Raw genomic sequence first — 18,515 nt, 5'->3', positions numbered from 1 at the left:
GATTCGCGATAATAACAATGATCTAGATTGACACATTTTTATGTTAAATCAGGCGTATTATGTGTAGTGGAGCTGTTGGTGCTCCAACAGCTTTGCGAACCCTTTTCTGTCTAATTTGTGTTTTATTCCAAACAGACCCTTAACCTGTAACACGCACAAATACACCTAAACCTGCCGATAAGCTTTGCATGCATCCTCGAAGTAAGCTACGATACTTTATAATAACAGCCTAATAATAATGAAAATAAAAATACATTTAATAATAGCTAATAATAATAATCTGACACAGTATGTTTACCATTCATCTCTATGTGGTCCCTTTAATTTTTTCTGACGTCTGAAAAAGCATGCAAACACAAAATATTAATAAAACATTATATTCAAATAAAATATAAAATAGCACATAGCATTGCTCATTTCCCGGGCTGCACCTATTCAGTTCTCGTGACTGTAACTCCGCGTGCTATATCAGTGTGTGTTGTGTCTCTCTGAAGGCCCTCGGTGCGGGGTGACAGCCTGCAGACCCAGGTAGATACTGCAATAAACACCTGAGCATGTTTGCGTTGAATAACACTGATTGACACGCAGCGACTCATACGTGGAGAGGTGTTGTTGAATGCTGAAGACTGTCAGTCCTCATGCAGTGTAGTATTTAAATCTAAAGCCTATTTGTGTCCCCGGTGTCTCCCAGACATCCCAGCCGGCAGAAATTAAGAGTCTTCAATTTGAAACTTATCCTAATAGAATCTGAAGAAAAATGAAAAAAAAAAAAAAGAGCAGGGAGGAAACAAGAGCAGCTTCTCTACATAAATCCAGCTGGAAAAAAAAACCAAAACACAACAGGAACAAAAATGGAGAAAGAAATGAAGGCCGACTGATAAAACTGAGGCTGAACATTTCCGCGTGCACAGCGTCGACAATAGAGTTTAATATAGCTGATTTGATGTTTGCACAACATTGTTGTGCATAATAAAAAATAATCACTTGCCAACACTAAATGCACCCCCCACCCCCTTAAAAAAAAACAGGTTGAAGCTGTCATAGCCCTTCAATGCAAAATAAGCAGGCTACCTTGAGCTTGGTTCAGACGAGTGTGTTAAATGTCCTGGAGATATGTGCACGCGAGTATGTGCGCGCGCGCGTGTGTGTGTGTGTGTGTGTGTGTGTGTGTGTGTGTGTGTGGGGGGGGGGGGGGGGGGGTCTCCTCTCTGGACGAATCCGTTCCGTGTAGCGCGTTCGAGTCCGCCTCTCCGCGTCCCTGCTTCCCATTGACGCACTTTTTAAGCGTCTTCCCCTTCTCCACCTTAAGGCGAGCAGCAGCGGCGGCGACCAATCACCATGCCATTACAGCCTTCAGAGGAAGCTGTTTATGGGACTGCAGCGCTAATTAGGCTCATGAACTAACAAATCTGCCTGCACGAACCCGGGCGAGGAAAACGATCACATCCATGGATTAGTCTGGGAGTAGCCGAGCACTTTTTATTTGGGCTTTCCCGACACCGCCGCGTTTTTTCCCCCCAACTTATTTACTGCGCAGAAACTTTCCCCCTTTCTTTGAGTGTGGAGTATTTTTTAAGCTGAGAGCGCCATACGACTACTTTAAACCTAAACTGGGGAATCTGGACTATCAGACCATGTTTCAACCTGCACCCAAGAGGTGTTTTACTATAGAGTCTTTAGTGGCGAAGGATAATCATGTACCGGCGTCCCGCACCGAGGAGCCCATCAGGCCAGCGGCTCTCAGCTATGCAAACTCCGGCCAGATGAACCCCTTCCTCAACGGCTTTCACTCCGGCGGCAGGGGCGTCTACTCTAACCCGGACTTGGTGTTCGCCGAGGCGGTCTCTCATCAGCAAAACTCCGCCATGCCGGTGCATTCGGTGGCCCCGCCGCACGCTCTGGCTCACCCGCTTTCATCCTCGCATAGTCCGCACCCTCTTTTTGCCAGCCAGCAAAGGGACCCGTCAACTTTCTACCCCTGGTTATTACACAGATATAGGTACTTGGGTCACAGATTTCAAGGTAAGTTATCAGAATGCTTCGTTTGGTTCTTTTGCGCCGAGCGGCTGGACTGTTTTCTTTCTTTCTCTCTCTCTCAGTTCAGACAGCAGGATGTATAAGGAATATAACAAAATATATGCGAAACTGTAGCAAAGCCGTTTTAAAGGCAGTCATCTGAAATCATCAGGCCACAACAGACACTTATGTAATGTATTGTTTCGTTAAAAAAATACACCTGGAATGTATTTCATTTGCAAGAAATAATTTTAAAAAAAACACTGGAGTATAAAAAAACATATTGTTGACTTGGCTTCTGTGTCAGTCTGCTGCCTGTAATGTCTGTCGGACACCAAAGAACACTTGAAATGTTGACATGTTTGTACACTGTTGGTGCTGCAGTTTAGATATGAGCTGGATCAATGCGTAAAAAAACGAACTAATGTATGTCGCTGCTTAATTCACAGACGTATTTCACATTTTAATAAAATACACGTTCTAGTTTTTAAGGGGGAAAAAATACCCCCAAATGGGTGGTTATTTGGCAGTCTTTTGGTAATTTTCTATGAGTCAAATTTCGGGTAATTTAAATTGTAATAACTAAGATGACTAAGTTTGACTAAGATAATTCGTTTGTATATATATTTTTATTTTGGGCTCTTATTTTGTTGTATTTATCATTGTGATTATTTGTTTGTTTTTCTGACAAATAAAAGCAAAATTAATACATTTTATAGGAATCAATTCAAAATTAATTTCCCTACTTTTTTTGGGGTTGCTGTTTATTTAAACGTCTTCGTGCTATTTCATTTTACCTTTTGTTTACAAAGGCTGTTTTTTCACTAATTTAATTAGGCCCAGGATTATACCTTTGTGCTGGTTCCCTCTCTCCTTCACGTGGTGGTCTCACAGATGTTAGATGGAGAAAGTCTACAATAGGCAGCTATTTAAAATGCACTCGTGTTCGGTAAATTACCAAATGATAGACAATTGTGTCCGGCTTCTCCTCAGACATTATTACCATGCCGTATTTACAGTCAGTCGACTAATTGTTTCATAGCTGTGCGCAGGCCTGCTGGTGGTTATGGAAATGTTAATATCTTATATAGTCAGAGAAAAGCTGCTGACGGATCCTCGTTTTCTGCTCGTTCCCAGGTAATGAAACGAGTCCAGAGAGCTTCCTTTTGCACAACGCGCTGGCCAGAAAGCCCAAAAGAATCCGGACAGCTTTTTCACCTTCGCAACTCCTGCGGCTCGAACACGCGTTTGAGAAAAACCATTACGTGGTGGGAGCAGAAAGAAAACAGCTCGCCCACAGCCTTAGCCTCACAGAAACTCAGGTAAGACGTACTGTATTTTACTCAACATTAAAGTTCACATCCTGTCGTTTTCTATCAACGGGACAATGCGCTCATGTTATGCACGCACTGCTCCTTGTGCGTTGAGTCATGCTCTATGAGAACAGACCTGTTTTATTGTTATGATAAAAAAAAGATAGTCCTCACATTATGGCTGCTGCAGTGGACTATATGTTGTATGTTTTTCTTTAACGTGGCACTGTGCGTCATGGAGCATTTTTGTTTAATTTAATCAGGCCGCTATATAAAATGAATGTCTCGTATGACAACAAAGAATACACATGTAGTTAGCAGAGCAATCCTCTCAAATAATCAGCCACCGAATTGTTTCTACACAGCGGGGTCCACAAATGCACGTTGTCAATCGAAGACAGGGGCTTTCTGTTGGATCAAATCCACTGTCATTGTATAGGCCTAACCTCATTTCAGGAGGGGTTGAATTACTTTGTTTTGGGGGGGGGGGGGGGGGGAATGTTGCCTTTCAAAATGGAGGGCAAATTAACCAGTTAACCATTTTATGGGATAGGCGATACAAAGAGCGAGGCGGGTTCAGTGAATTCCCCCTGCCATATTTAAGATGCTGTTTGAGCCCATCAGCCGCTGTCTTTTGTCCGCTGTGTCTCCTTTGGACGGCGGGGCCTTTGGAGGGACTGAAGGGAGAAATGAACCGTCACCTACTTTAATTAGCCCACTGAAGGCTTATTAAATGCACCTCAGTTGCCGTTTAAGAGCAAAAAAAAAAAAAGGGGTCTGCAGAGTGACAAAGCAGGAGCAGAGCCTTTATCGATTCAGATGTTGTTAATTCTCAAACGGCACCGTTTAACAGAGCTGAGTCCATTTAGAGGAGTGTGTGAAACTCTATGTTTAAATAAGTGGCGTGGATGCGACTGCTTTATTTATGTTGTGCTGGCAGAAATAATCACATTGTGAATCAAAACGCTGACAAATTAAAAATACTATACTTTATTTAATTTTATATTCATTTGTATTATTTCTAAGGGCGTTTGTGCGTTGAATGAATATTGGACTAACAATTGTAATTGGAGGATTTAAATGCATGGATTCATACTTTCATGAGAATATAATTGATCTTTGTATATCCCGGAGGTTGTTTGCTCTGTGATCACCGACTGCAGGTCACAGTTCACCTTCGTATTTCCAGTGCAGCGCTGCCTGCTTGCACTGAGCCTACAAAAACAACGCGTCCCTTTTACGTGTGGTTTTACGCACTGTGCCAATCGCGGTTTATCTCGTGACACTGATCCAGGTTTAGGCTTTTTTTTGTAGTTTTTTTATTAAAACCTTTTCTTTCTCTTTTTTTCCTTCCCCGCCTCTGCAGGTAAAAGTGTGGTTTCAGAACCGGAGGACGAAGTTCAAGCGACAGAAGTTGGAGGAGGAGGGCTCGGAGTCTCAGCAGAAGAAGAAAGGATCGCATCACATAAACCGGTGGAGAATGGCGACTAAACAGGGGGGGGGAGGGAGCCCGGAGGAAATCGATGTCACATCGGACGATTAAAAAAGAAGAAGAAAAAAAAGACTATATAAGCGTCTGAGCGAAGGAGGACATGGATAACGGATGCCGTGTAGAGACAGTGAGGGGGTAAAAAGCCAATGTCACATTTCAGATCTCCGGAGATCGGCAGCTGAGGGTGAGAGAAACCCGACCGGTGGCACTGCTGTCACCGCGTGGGTCTGTCATTCCAAAGGACCCAGGTTGAGTGTCTCAGTCCACCGACCTGAACCCTTCCACGCACCAACCACCACCACAATCTCCCATCTACCACCACCTCATTTTTTTCTCTCCAATTCATATTGGACGTTTGCACTTCAGAAGTTTTTGTTGTTTTTTTAAAACAAAAAACGTTTCCACTCAAGATACCAAAACACCAAACTGCTTTTGTAAAACTTGAATTGCATGGTATAGTTTTTTTTTTTTCCCCTGGTAGTTGTTTTTAATTTGACAAGTTTTTCTCAAAAAAAAAAAAAATGTTTTCAACTCTATTTTCAAACAGAGATGTCGTGCTTCTTCCTTTTTACAAAGTGTGCAGTCTTTAATTAATGATTCTCGTGTAAAAGTGATTGTGAAAACATATGAAGTAGCGGTGCTGCGATAGTGTTTTTTTTTTAATTTATTTTTTTTTTTGAGAAAAAAAGTACAAAAATTGACTTTCGATTTTAAACAAAAATCTTTCTAAAAAGCGAATCAGACTACAGACCCAGTACTTAAAAGGAAGGTATCAGGACATTCCTTTAACCTAAAGCTTTACAAATGTGTCGCTGTGGCCCCATGCAGCCTTCTGTCAGGACTGACCCTCCACTGAAAGTTGCCACGAAGGACTAAATGCAACAAATGAGAGTTAAAAAAAGAAAAAGAAAACTCCAAGCACTGAGCGTATTCCATGTACAGAAATGCTAAAAGTTAATGTTTCTGTTAAACCCTCTTTTACAGAATGTAAATACTTTTTGTGTTTGTGTTAAGTTTGCTACAATTTTAACACAAAGTATACTTCCAAGAAGTATGTAATTGTCAATATTTTGTCAATAAAGTTTTATCAATATGTTGCGCGCAGTAAAAGTATAGACGTTTGATTATATAGAGCAGCTGAATGGAGGCCTCTGACGAAACGAGGCTTTTTAAAGGCGATGATATTTATTCTTACTTTGTGCCATCAAGCGGAATCGTGTGGATGCAGTGTACAGTGAGGCTTTGCTGATGTGGCGTTAGGAGTTTTATTTCTCAAAGAGAGAAGAAAAAAAAAAGAAAATACCGCAGCCTGTAATTTGTTGTCCTCAGCTCTGCATTTGTTTCTCGGTCTGATGTAGTCGGCATTAGTTGTATTTCTGAGGGGCTGCAGCGTCTGCTCCGCTCCGGCTACAAAGAGTCCCTACAAGCTTTTGTGAAAGTGCAAATCAGTTTGGGCAATTATCATGCGAGTAATATGAAGGGGGGGAAAGGGGATGCATTGCCCAGTGGTCCACTTTAATCTCTTAATCCACGGATCCAAGGGGCCTTGGTTGGACATAATTTAGTACAATCTGACTACCCCTCACGATGCGATAAGGGAAGGTTGCAATGTGCCGCAAAATGGGATCTTTGTTTAAAATCTTGTCTTGTGGGCTCCACCGTGCTGCAAGCTGCTGCTTTGGACTGAACGGGGACTTTAGGACCTCTTCAGGAGCCTGTAGGCTAAACTGTTATTTACAGCAGGAAGCTATTCTCTGTTTACACGCAGTAAAACAATGCAGCCACTTACCAAAAAAAAATCAGACAAATTTAAAGTGGATTATGATTCTTTTTTTCCTTGTGAATACATAACAACCACAACCTCGGATTTTTTTTTTCTGGTGCAATGTGCATGTGTTTGTTTAATTGTTTCTTAAACTAAAAGGAGCTATTTTTGTGGTTTGGGGGGGGGGGGGGCATATAGGGAATTCTTAATCTTATAACTGCAATAAAAATCTTTAGAGAATACCATTAGCTTTTTAAAAAAAAAACCTAAAAGCTTTATTACAAACCCAGCTTTGAAATAGGGGGGATTAGAGGACTGAAAGGGTCCCACAATAGTTAGAAGAAAAGGTTTCATGCTAATGAGGTTAATGCCCTTTGTATCTCCGGACTCCACAACTTCATTACTCCTATCTCGGGCAACACCGAGCGGCTCAGAGCTTCACAATCCACTCGAGCTTTTCCCTACCCGGCCTCTAAAGAAGGATTTGATAGCAGTCCTGTTCAAACTAGATAATTATATCTTTTCAAGTTGGAATTAAGATAAAGAAAGTGCAGTGGAGGCGGTGAGCCTTGATCCGCCGCAAACAAATTTGGCGCACTCTCCCCCCCTCTGTGCGCTTGTATGGACACACAGGAGACAAGACAGGCTTCTCATTAGAGGCTGGCACAGTTTGATTAATTTAAAGGCGTTTGTTTTTAATCTGGGAATATCTATGGTTGTTTTTTAAATGTAGCGGCAGCTCTATTTATGGAAATACATTATTGTATTTGCTGCGGACATGATAATGAGAATTTAGCAGGTTAAGCAACACAATTCAAAACCCAAATTTACCAAAATATTATAAAAACGCGTAATGATTCCTTATTCTGAAGGCACCTGTCCAAATATTTAAATGAGAAAAAAATATGAGTTATAAAAAGCATTTTAGAAATTGGTCTCGGTCCAAATAATCCAAAATGCAAAATAATAATAATAATAATTGCGAATGTACGTTACAAACTGCAGAGGTTGGTTAATATTTAGATGCTTTCTCTGCGTTTTAAAAATTAAATGCGCCATTCTTTTACGAGCTTGGCTCTTATAATAAAAGGACGATCAAGCGCAGTTTGAGACTAAGGTCACATGAATATTATCGTTCCAGGCAGAATTCAAACAGTGTGTGTGTGTGTGTGTGTGTTATGATGTGAAGTGGGCCCTCGCACATCAGATCCCTCTCCCACACGCTCGTGCTGTGCGTTAAGGGCCGGCTGTGGGGACCTTTGGTGACCCGCTTATCTAAACTTAAGCTGCTGCGCTCCATCCAGGGGCCAAACTCTCCATAAATCATCACAGCTCCTGAACAGTTGGATTATTCCTCAAATATTCACGGGCGAGACAGTTTTGGACGTTTTGGACCTATAAGCCCCGCGTGCATGAAACATTTAGTCTGCAACGTGAAATGATTATCCGTCATTGAAAAGAGTAGTCGGTCCTATCAAGTGACCCCACTGACCCAAAACCTCTAATCTGCAATTAGTAGGTAATTACGTCCGCTGACAACGCTAATGTGGATAGCGGCGGTGGGAGGGAACCGGAGGAAGTCAGGCTTCGTGGTAGTGCTGGAAGTCAATAATTGATCGAGCTGAAATATCTTAAGTCGGGAGAAGTGGCTGTTGAAAAGGATGGATAGTTTGTCAACACGCTGCAGCTTTTCTAATTTCATTTCATCAGGGTAAAAGAAAATGCTCGTGAGCGGGCACCTGTAGGCCGGGCCTGTCACAGAGCCACGTCAGGACTAACTTGATCTGTCCCGTTTCTCAAATTGCCTCTGAAATTGATCCTTGAAACGAGAGAATGAAGCCCACACAATTCCCTTGGCCTTGACATAAGGTGCAGCGATAAATATACAAGACTAATGAGCAATTACTATACAATCACCCTTCAAATGGCTTACATAATAATAAATTAAACATCGGAGCCTCGGATTGGGTTTCTTTCTTTATTATTAATAATGAGGGAGGGGCGTTTGCAGCCACGATGTGCACTGATGATTATGTTTTCCAAACGCAGCAATTTTCCAATTCGCCATCGGGAGCAGTCAGCACTTATTGACTCGGACTGACTAACTAATTCACTGACCGTCTATACTGGCATTAACACAACTGCGCAGACGCAGATGAATATAGTTTTAAAAATGTCTTTATTCTTATGGATTCGCTATCATTTCTAATTTAGATGTTGAAGCAGATGATGCGTTTAAATGCACAATTAAAAACACAGACACGCACACAGTGATCTTAAACGCAGCATTTACCCGCCTGCTGCGTTCAATGATATAAATCGTCGTCGTGAAAGCCTAAACTCATAGCTTAAGTGTGCTAGACAATGTATTGTAGTTAATGTTGTTGCATCTAAAAGAAACTAAATTCAAATTAAGGCAGTAATATGTAAATAATATATAATATACTTTTGAATATTATTTATTTTGCTGCCCCTGCACTGATTAGCTTGCTAAGTGTCCCTTTTTTTTCCTTTTTTTTCAAATTCTCCATCACAATTAATGAATTCAGAGCAGGGTTCCAGCTTGTAGACACACACACACACACACACACACACACACACACACACACACACACACACACACACACACACACACACACACACACACACTAAGAGGCTGGCACCAAAATGAATGTGATTGTTAATAGATGAACGAAGCCTAAGAGCCACATTACAAGCTTCTCTGACAGACTGGTGCAGAGGCTCCATTGCCCACGTTCACTGAGGTCACCACACAGACAACATATGACCAAGAGATGTCGCAGACCTACAAGTGATAAACGGCCAGTTCGCAATGAAATATTCATCGAGAGCTGCAAATCAGGAAACACTAAACTTTTTCCACCTGCACAAGCGTCTCTTTCTCCTTCTGCCGGCCTTCTTCTCGGCCCCAGGACTCGCTCCGCAGTCTGCAGACGCCTCCGGCATGTGCCTGAACTCGGCCTGCACAGTCTAAGCTCAGTTTGGGAAGCCTCAGAAAGTTTAAGGCCTTCATTAGCAGTTTTTTTCCTCTTATTATTTGTAAACTGGCTGCAACAGTAAACATGCCTTTTTTTTTTAATGCATTCTTATTCTTATGACCTGCTGCTAGCCCACAGATTCCTAAGGTTTATTTTCTTCAATGACAGGGGGAATTTGGGCTGTAATGTGATGCAGTTTCATTTGCATATAAGTGCTTCCCACACATGCACCAGCTCTGAAGAGAGCAATTGTGGACCCCCCCCCCCCCCTCCTCTGAAGTTCCAAACATTTTATAGGTTGTATCTGCGACCAGCATTCCCCTCAGTGCACTAATGTGTAACATATGGCGGACTGTACACCTGATAAAATACCTCAGGGGCCCTGCAGTTTGGAAAATCCTCAATTCGCTCCCTAAATAAAACAAACAATGGCCCCACTAAATATATCACATGTGCCTGCTGAGCTATTCTGTGTCTCTTGACCTGCGAGTCCCCTCCCACATCATCAGCACTGATACGGGTCTATCTGCTTGCTGGCCAGTGCCGTGGCTCAACCAGCAGGTCCTTTTGGGAACAATATCACCGTTTTGAGAAGCTCCTGTCTTCACCTGCTGCTGGCTAAACAGGTTGCAGGAGCACGGCTCGCTCTCGCGTCTGGCTCTGTTAAAACCCACGCGAAAGGCGTCCATGTTTTGTGTTGCTCCATGGCAGGATATGATCACATCCAATGACATTAGCTCACATCTAAAACTGCAGCCGTATAGTCCACTTCTCTCTCTGCTCTTTCATCTCTGTGAAAGTGCAGTAAATGTGGCTACGATTAGAGTTGAAATGTAATATAGCTGCTAGTGTGTGGGTTATTGAACAGACAGGTGAAATTGTGGGCACCTGCTCCTCTGTCCCTGCTTTGCACCCCTCTGAGCTTCGCTGTGTCTCCCCCTCTTGGTAGCTGGGAGGGAGAAAAGTCAAACCCCCCCCAAAAAAAACATGGAATATCAAGTTTCTGTGGGCCGAGGCTGACGGCAGTTGAGTGCTTAGTGTCTGGAAAGTGAGGCTGCATAAAATACTAGTGGTGGAGTTCTTGGACAGGGGCTTGTGTGCACATGGATAGTGGATGGTGCATCGCTTTCCCTCATTGCTTTTCAACATTAGAGTCATCTGAGCCTGTGACACATATTTAAATAGTCATTTTAGAGATTTGGATTTCTCATCGAGGGCTTTTCAATAGATTGGCGTTGACTAAGTGAAACATAACAAAAAAATATGTTCTAGTTATTTTGCTCTTGAAGTGCTGCACATAATAAGTTATACACATGATTTTGCTGAAAACGTTTTGCTCATGGTTTAAATGATGCAATGCCAACTGATCTTCACTGTGATCTTGTTGATTAGTACATACATGTGTTTGTATAATTCATTATACAATATGTATTTGTATTAATTAAAAACAGCACTAAACTCTTGCAATGTATCCATATATATTGCATATATATATATTGATTTATCTTATTTTTAGGGACCAATGATCCATAGCCCAGCACTGGAGATGGAGTACATCTGATCTATTCTAACATTCAGTTCATAAAAAGCAGTGGAATACACAAACAATACAATAAGACAACAATGATATGATGAAAATACCATAACACTGACTAAATACTTGCCCGACAACATGTACCAACATGTGGTGCTTTTTGCCATTATAACTTTCCGTAAACCCCAAAAAAGACTTTTTTAATACGCATCATAATTCACTATGTTATGACGGAAAACAAAATCAAAGACTGAGACAGTGCAGGAAAAGTAGCCTACTGCAGACAAATGTCTAGCTATTTAAAAATACAACTCTTTTTATTTTTGTGCAAATTAAAAATATTGACCAGTGATTTATATTATTTTCTATTTTGATGAAGACATTCTTCCGTATATAAACTTGAGAATGACAAGTAACACTAACCAGAACACTTTATTCTCTCTGAAGCCTAATTTACAACAGACAGCATTCATAACACACAAGCTGGGGTTTTATGACATGACATGATAATTGATGAAGTCTCAGCTTCGCCACAACTTCATGCAACGTCTTCATGAATGCCGACCCAACTCGTGCGCCAACTCTCGTTAGCTTTTAATATAACACCGAAGTTATTTGTGGCATCGAGGCAAAGCCGTGCCAATTCTCTGGTCAGTGCTGCCATAATACCCTCCTTCCCCTGCACAACATGCGCTTGAAGTTGACTAATATTCACAAAGAGTATTTTCTGTGGGATGGGGGGGTTTGTGGATACCTCTGCATTCTCTGCTCGTGGCGTAAAAAATGCTGTTGGACAAAATAGTCAGTGGGTTTGTTTCAACAAATCGGAGGCCCCTGGGTTGTGGCGACAAACATTTTGACTGTTATGTTCAGCACACAAACACCTAACTAAAGAAGTGGGGTTTGTCGTCATGACCCCGAGGACTGAAGGCCGCGACTCCAGCAGAGATGAAACACAAAGTTGGACACAAAACACGGAAGTAATACACAGAACGTGACGTTGGAGAAACAAAACAAGAAAGAGTATGTAGCTTCTTTCCTTAGGCGGCAGATGTTCTTGAATTTCCTGTCATAAAAAAAAGTGCAGCCATGTGTTCAAAATGTGTTGCAGTGCGTCTGACATCTAAACACAGCGATGTGGAAAGAGAAGAAAAGCCATTTGGTTATTTGTTCTGAGCATAAACATGGGGTTTCAATATGGCTGCTCCACAGAGCTGGAGCGTTGCTTGACAGGCGGGCGTAAATGATTGGTAGTAGTAATTCAGGTTGTGACATCTATTATGGGCCAGTGAACACCTTAACACCTCCACAGAGAAACTAACCCAAATTATACTTGCTAATCATTCACTCCCATTCACTCATAATGTTCTTCCTCCACGCTGCTGAGCTTAGCCATTGCAGGAGAAGGATGCTAACATTGTCTAACGATCTCAAGTGGACTTTCCGAGAGCGGCCTTCTAATTAATAACAAGCATAACTTCTTGCGGAGGGTATATGTAAGCTTAAGGTGAAATAATTACAGCCGCACTCCTCGCACACACTTTGAAGTCGGACCGGCGATGGTTGGGAGCTCTCCAACATCGGCGGTCGTTGCAGCACTCCATTATGCATTAGCAGCAACTGAGATGTGCTCTGTGCCTCACCTGGCTCTCTAACTGCCGGTAATGCTCACTGGCTGAAGTGGCATCTGCCATACAATTGGATGCAGTGTGAACATATGAGCTCCAAATGCATGTAAGCCCACAGAAATTGACTGGCAGGTGACTTTGATGATGTGCACCACCTTCTCAGATTAACGACTCTGGAGCATAAAACAGCAGAAAGAAGACAGGAGTGTATAGAACATATAAACAAGGTAATAGCAAGATATGTCTTTTCAAGTCCCATCTCACTGTAGCTTTTGTCCCCCCCCCCCCCCCCCCCCCCACCCCACGGGCAGTCCGATGTGTTTATAAGCGAGGTATAATGGTAGCGGGGTGTGTAAGTGCTGCAGGTTATTTTGTATGTGGAGGTGAGGACGTGGCAAATCAGACCACTTCACACATGAAAGGCAGTAGCTGGTCCATTTAATTCTCTCTTACCCTGGATCTCGCTGTCCTTTTAGGGGGACTCCAGAGGCTAGTTAAAAGGTGTCTGATTCTCACCATGAATCTAATTAGATCTCTGACTGAGGTCTTAACATCTCCTTAGAAAAAAAAAGAAGAGAAAAAAAAAGAAAGGCACGGAGGAGTAAGGTGCTAAAGCCCCTACCCCTCGCCTCCACTGCACCTTGGCCCGAGCCGTCCCCTGCTCCCTCCCTTTCTGGTGAAAAACAAAGTCCTGCAGGCTAATGAAGTTTGTAATTAGGAAGATTCTGTCAGGCTGAATGTGTAATTAGGACGCGCTCTCTCAGGGGTGTTAATGGTGGTCAGGCAGAGCACGGGCTGCATGGATGGCCTAAGAGAGCACCCTTTCGCACCTCACCGGGAAACGGGAGGGAAAGAGGGCTCGTTTTCTCTCTATTCTTTTTTTCCTCTGATCTGTTTTCTTTCAGAGAGAGGGTACACGGTGGCGATGGTGCACTTGCTATATAGAATAACATTTATATGTTAAATATGTGCAATGTCGTTTTAGATCTGAAACCAAATGCTAGCAGGACTGCAGAAGATGGCTTTCTTGCTTATTGCTTCCAGATGATCGTGTTTACATCTGTCTATGGGAAACAGGACTGCGTTTGCTAACCCACTTAATTTGCTATGAATTTCTGACGTGTTGTGAAATCAGATATCATTTGAGGGAAACGGCTGCGGGACAGGACCACGCTCTGTTCTCGGTGAAGACATCTCCGTTCTAATTATCACATTTACTTCAGATTGGTTGACTGTGCTGCTGATAAAGAAAGTTCACCTGGCCTCAATTAACTATATTTATCTCAGATTATCCCTCCACGAGATTTCTGCTCTGGCGAAAAGATTAGCGTTATTAAGAGTCGCATATGCAGGATGAATACATTTTTCAGACAAAGTGACATCTCTTAAGGATGAGAAATTAAATCAATGAAATGGGAATCAAAAGGAAGAAGCTGGGTGTTCTTGGGATTCTCCAGCAGCGACCATTTTTTTTTAAAATTCTGCCTCAATATGACAGTTTACACCAACTGATATGCTCTTCATTTGGATAACAAATTGAAAATTACAGTTGATAATTGTTTAACTCTCATCTGAAGTTAGGTAGAATGAAATTTGCTCAGCGAAACATGGTAGAACAGTGGTGAGATTTACTTAAATTTGCTATTTGGATTTGCAGTAATCTATGTGTTCAGACACTAAGATAGAGACTACTATCACCCCTAAAGTAAGGACACTAAATGAGCACAGACACAACAGACAGGGGCAGATTGGTGTGTTTACAAACCGCTGTTTTTGACAGATACAGTAGAAGGAGCCTCTTCTTCAGAGGTGGATCTCTGTGATCTCGGGTTAACCTCGACATTCTCTAAAATCATTTACACTGTTCAGACTGGGAAGTGTCCCGCTGCGAGGCACAACACCTGGGCTTTGAACCCATGACCTCACATCTGAGCGCTCTCGCTGAAGCCCCTGCTGCCTCCCGGTCAGCTGGAGGATCAGCGTGGACAGACAGGCCCAAAAGTCTTCATTTCCTGCTTCGCCTGCAACCAACCCTTTCTCAAACTACAAAAAAAAAATACAAAAAATGCTACCTGTGTTTCAGGTAATATACATCAACATAACCAAGGTATGACCTCTGTGAGGACAAGTCATGTTTTTACTGCAAATTAACAAACCAGTTTTGTAAGAAAACCACCTGAAACAAGTTTTATGGGAATTGATAGCTTTTGATGCGATCATCCCAGATTTTGTGCTATATATTTCAAACATGAGTGAGTTTGTTCTTCATTGCCATTCCACGTTTTCCTCCCTTAGACACGAGACAGATCTGAGCTGCCGACTCATTACAGGTTAAGTAGAACAGGTGTTTGTCAGTTTCAGGCAGACCTACGTGGATGAGGCCTTTTCATGTCGGCTACTTCCTCACACATTAGTCTTCCGCCAAATTGCTCAGAGTGGAGGCTTTGCCCGGCCCATCCCTCACAGTCCACCCTGACCTCTCTCCCCTCCGCGCTGCAGGCAGGGCTAGAGATAAAAACCAAAAAAAAGGCTGAAAAACGGCTCTAGGAATCCTAAATATTAGTGGTTGTAAATCAGCCCCCAGTGGCCTATGAATAGCAATTATCTTTTTTGCACTAATAAATCCCCCCAGTCACAGATAAGATGGTTTCCCTTCCTAACCTGCAGTAAAAAACAGCTAAGTATTGAGCAAGCAAAAATGGGAGGGGTGCAGCAAATAAATGAGGGCTCTTTAGCTGTGGATTACACTCAGTCATGAGAGGAAAATATGTAGTCTTTTGTGCTGGCGGTGCCACTACATGGTGTATAAACTGAGAGGGGAAACGGAGCATGATCACAGGACTTTGGGAATTCAGATGATATCACGCTAGAGCTCTTATCAGCCTTATCAATACCTGCTAAACATGACTCACTTCAGTGCACAGTGACTTTCAGCTGGCGGAAGTGCTGAGATTTCTCAAAAATGTCACTGGAGGGGGGGCGAGTGGAGGAAAGGTGGTGAATGATGGCTATATTGATCTGATAGCAACATTCTTTGATTTCTATCTACAACAGGTCAACATGGACAAGGTTTAGCTATTGTGGAGCGCTATACTCTCAACCTACTGAACTGAGCGTCCTTCAACCAGAACTACAAAACAACTCCCTTCTCTCCTCCGCTTGCTGTTACCACTGAGAATAGGTTCATCTGAACCTCTGCACTCCACTGGGATTTACGAGGCCACATGGTCATCATCTATATAGGAGAAAAACACGGCAATCAGCAGCGGTGGAGCTTTTTTTTTTTTTTCTCTACGAGGTGACTGAACCCTTATTCCATGTAAAGACTTAAGTTAACCTCATTAAGCTCGCTCACACACAAGATACATAATTATCCCTGAGAGGATAGCCAGTGCTAATACAAATTAGAAAGATAATTAAGCCACCGAGACTGGCCATTGCATCTCCCAGAGCATTGGACCCATAGAACCATTATGGTGAATTAGAGCCTTTGTTTATAGTCACAACAACAGCCTTTTACCAGTGGCCATGTTTGTCCCATATAACCTGGGTTCAAGTTTACCGCGCTTCGCTTGGACACATGTGACGCTTCAGTTTCGGGAGCAAGATAATGCGAATTCCTTTCTCTCCAGTGTCAGGCAGGACGACGTCTCAACGCCCTACCTTCGCTGAAAACAAAGAACCCGGAGTCTGCTTGGGAGAAGTGCCTTTGGGGCGCTCATAAAAAAATCAATCTAAATGACAATTCGCCTCTGTAGTGTGCAATGCATCTGGTGCTCTCCGTAACAAGACCGTTTAGTGCCCCGAGAAGACTTGCAGCTACTTCAAAGGCGCCTTAAATGCCTCCTCAAGCTAGAGGAAACATTTCTCTCGTTGCCTTTCGCGAACGCTCAGTCACACAGGAGCAATAAATCGGGCTGATTTCGACATTCCTCCTCAGATCATATGATACCTGAGCGGCGGAGTAAAAACTCGAACCTCTCCAGTCTGTGCACAACAAACATATGTGTGAGCCTTCTCGGTCTGGTCTCTCTGCAGCGTCACGATTAGATCAGGGCTGGACGTTTTTGCTGAAAAGTATGTTGAGAGAAAAAGTCAAGCGCACACAGCTGGATGCATTTTAGAACCCCAATTCCCTTTTGTCATAGGAAGAGCCCACGCTGCGTCAGGCCTAAATGAAAACGCTGTTGCGTTTGAGTGCACGTTGGGAATTGGAGGGAAATTGTTGCACAGACTTCAGCTCTGCTTTCAAATGCAGCGATACAGCTTGTGATGTCGAAAACGTATTTTGGATGTCTACAGAGGAGAGTTTCTTTTTTTTCTCTTTTTCCTAGCCTTCATGGTGAGGGGAGTATGAAGTGGAGGAGCATGCTGCTGGGTGTGTGCCAGCTCTGCCTCCTGTGGTTTCACGCATAACAACCTTGCATGTGCACAGCTCTGAGTAAAGCATTGATTTAAGAGGGCACTTCTTCTTTCCACAGCTTTAGCAAAACAAGCCCCTATGTTTGGATAGACCCGGTAAGCAGCTCACTGACCTGAGCAATGGGTCAGATTAAGTTAGACCAGACCCCCCCCCCCCCCCCCCCCCCCCACACACACACACACACACCTCCAACCCTTCCTCCCTCCCTTCTTCCCTAACGGCCCAATGCAGAATGAGGAAAGGGAAAGTGCTCTTCAGGTCAGGGGAGTTGCTCAGGAAAACAGGAAACTGACAACGGAGACAAATGATAGGTCTCACCCAAGCATTTTGCCACAAAGGTTGATCATCCATAATTGGTCTATAGAGTAGTACTTAAAAAAAAAAAAGGTCTGATACAAGTCTTGTGAGATTGAATCTTAAAACATATTATATATGTTATTATATTCTCTATTTTCCACTGTTGAACCACTTTGTTCAGAGCAATCCCAGTGCAGGTGAATCTGTTACCACGACGCAAAGTCAGCGATGAACCCAGGAAATGAAGCGATAAAAGCGCTCCTACAGTTTGTCATAAACACTGCGAGCCATCCGTTTTAATCCGCCATTAAAAGAAACATTAACTTTGCGTGTGTTTCTGCAACATCACAAAGCAAACACATCTGATATTATCTATTGACCCCGCTGTGAGACTTTTCACAAATAAGTTAGTTACATATTTTCTCTGGACACGCTGGAGGGAGGATTGTGTGTGTGTGTCTGTGTGTGTGTGTGTGTGTGTGTGTAAGTAAGGGGAGGTGGTTCGGAGCAGAGAAGCTGCTTTTGGCCAAAGGCAAAGATAAGCGAAGGGGAGTGGAGGTGGTGGTGGTGGTGGTGGGGGGGGGGGGGGAACACAATGGATTGAGCCAGGCAATCAGTGAGCGATCTGGGGCGGTGTTTAGTGGTGCTGTAAGATCTGCTAAACTAGCCCTAATTTCCCCTGTTGTAGGAGATGTGTGAGTTGAGGTGGAAAGGGGCAGGAGGAGGGGAGGCCTTTGGTCTGTCAGAGTGGAGTTAATCTGAACCCGGGGCAGCACGTTCACTTTTTGATGGAGGCCAGAGATAGGACTCCGAAAGGCGGAGGAGGAGGAGGGCCGGGAGGATGAAAGATCACCCACACCTGCGAGGGGCTGCCGAAAGTTACAACTCACTCAAAGAGGCCTTTTCTACCGCGGCTCCATTTGTCAAGGATGATGGGGGCAATGGCAGTGGGAGCTTCCCTCCATTTCAGCTTTTTTACTGGTGGCTCATCATATGCACTCGCGGCCACGGGACGAAGATTACATTGATTTGTCTTCTTCACCCGTAA

The 18,515-nt window shown here is 43.2% G+C and overlaps 1 protein-coding gene across 1 annotated transcript; it reads left to right on the top strand.

Moving 5' to 3' along the window:
• Nucleotides 1-1,634: 1,634 nt before the first annotated feature.
• Nucleotides 1,635-4,872, top strand: emx2 (empty spiracles homeobox 2; the record flags this gene model as incomplete). Its single annotated transcript, XM_079169297.1, has 3 exons — nt 1,635-2,022; nt 3,154-3,338; nt 4,696-4,872. 3 exons carry the CDS (start codon nt 1,635-1,637, stop codon nt 4,870-4,872), a joined length of 750 nt encoding a protein of 249 aa, XP_079025423.1.
• Between the last annotated feature and the right edge of the window lie 13,643 nt (nt 4,873-18,515).

Source organism: Pholis gunnellus, assembly GCF_910591455.1.
Source record: "Pholis gunnellus genome assembly, chromosome: 11".
NCBI lineage: Eukaryota > Metazoa > Chordata > Actinopteri > Perciformes > Pholidae > Pholis > Pholis gunnellus.
Note: the sequence above shows the minus strand (reverse complement) of the source record. Positions and strands in the feature narration are given on the sequence as shown.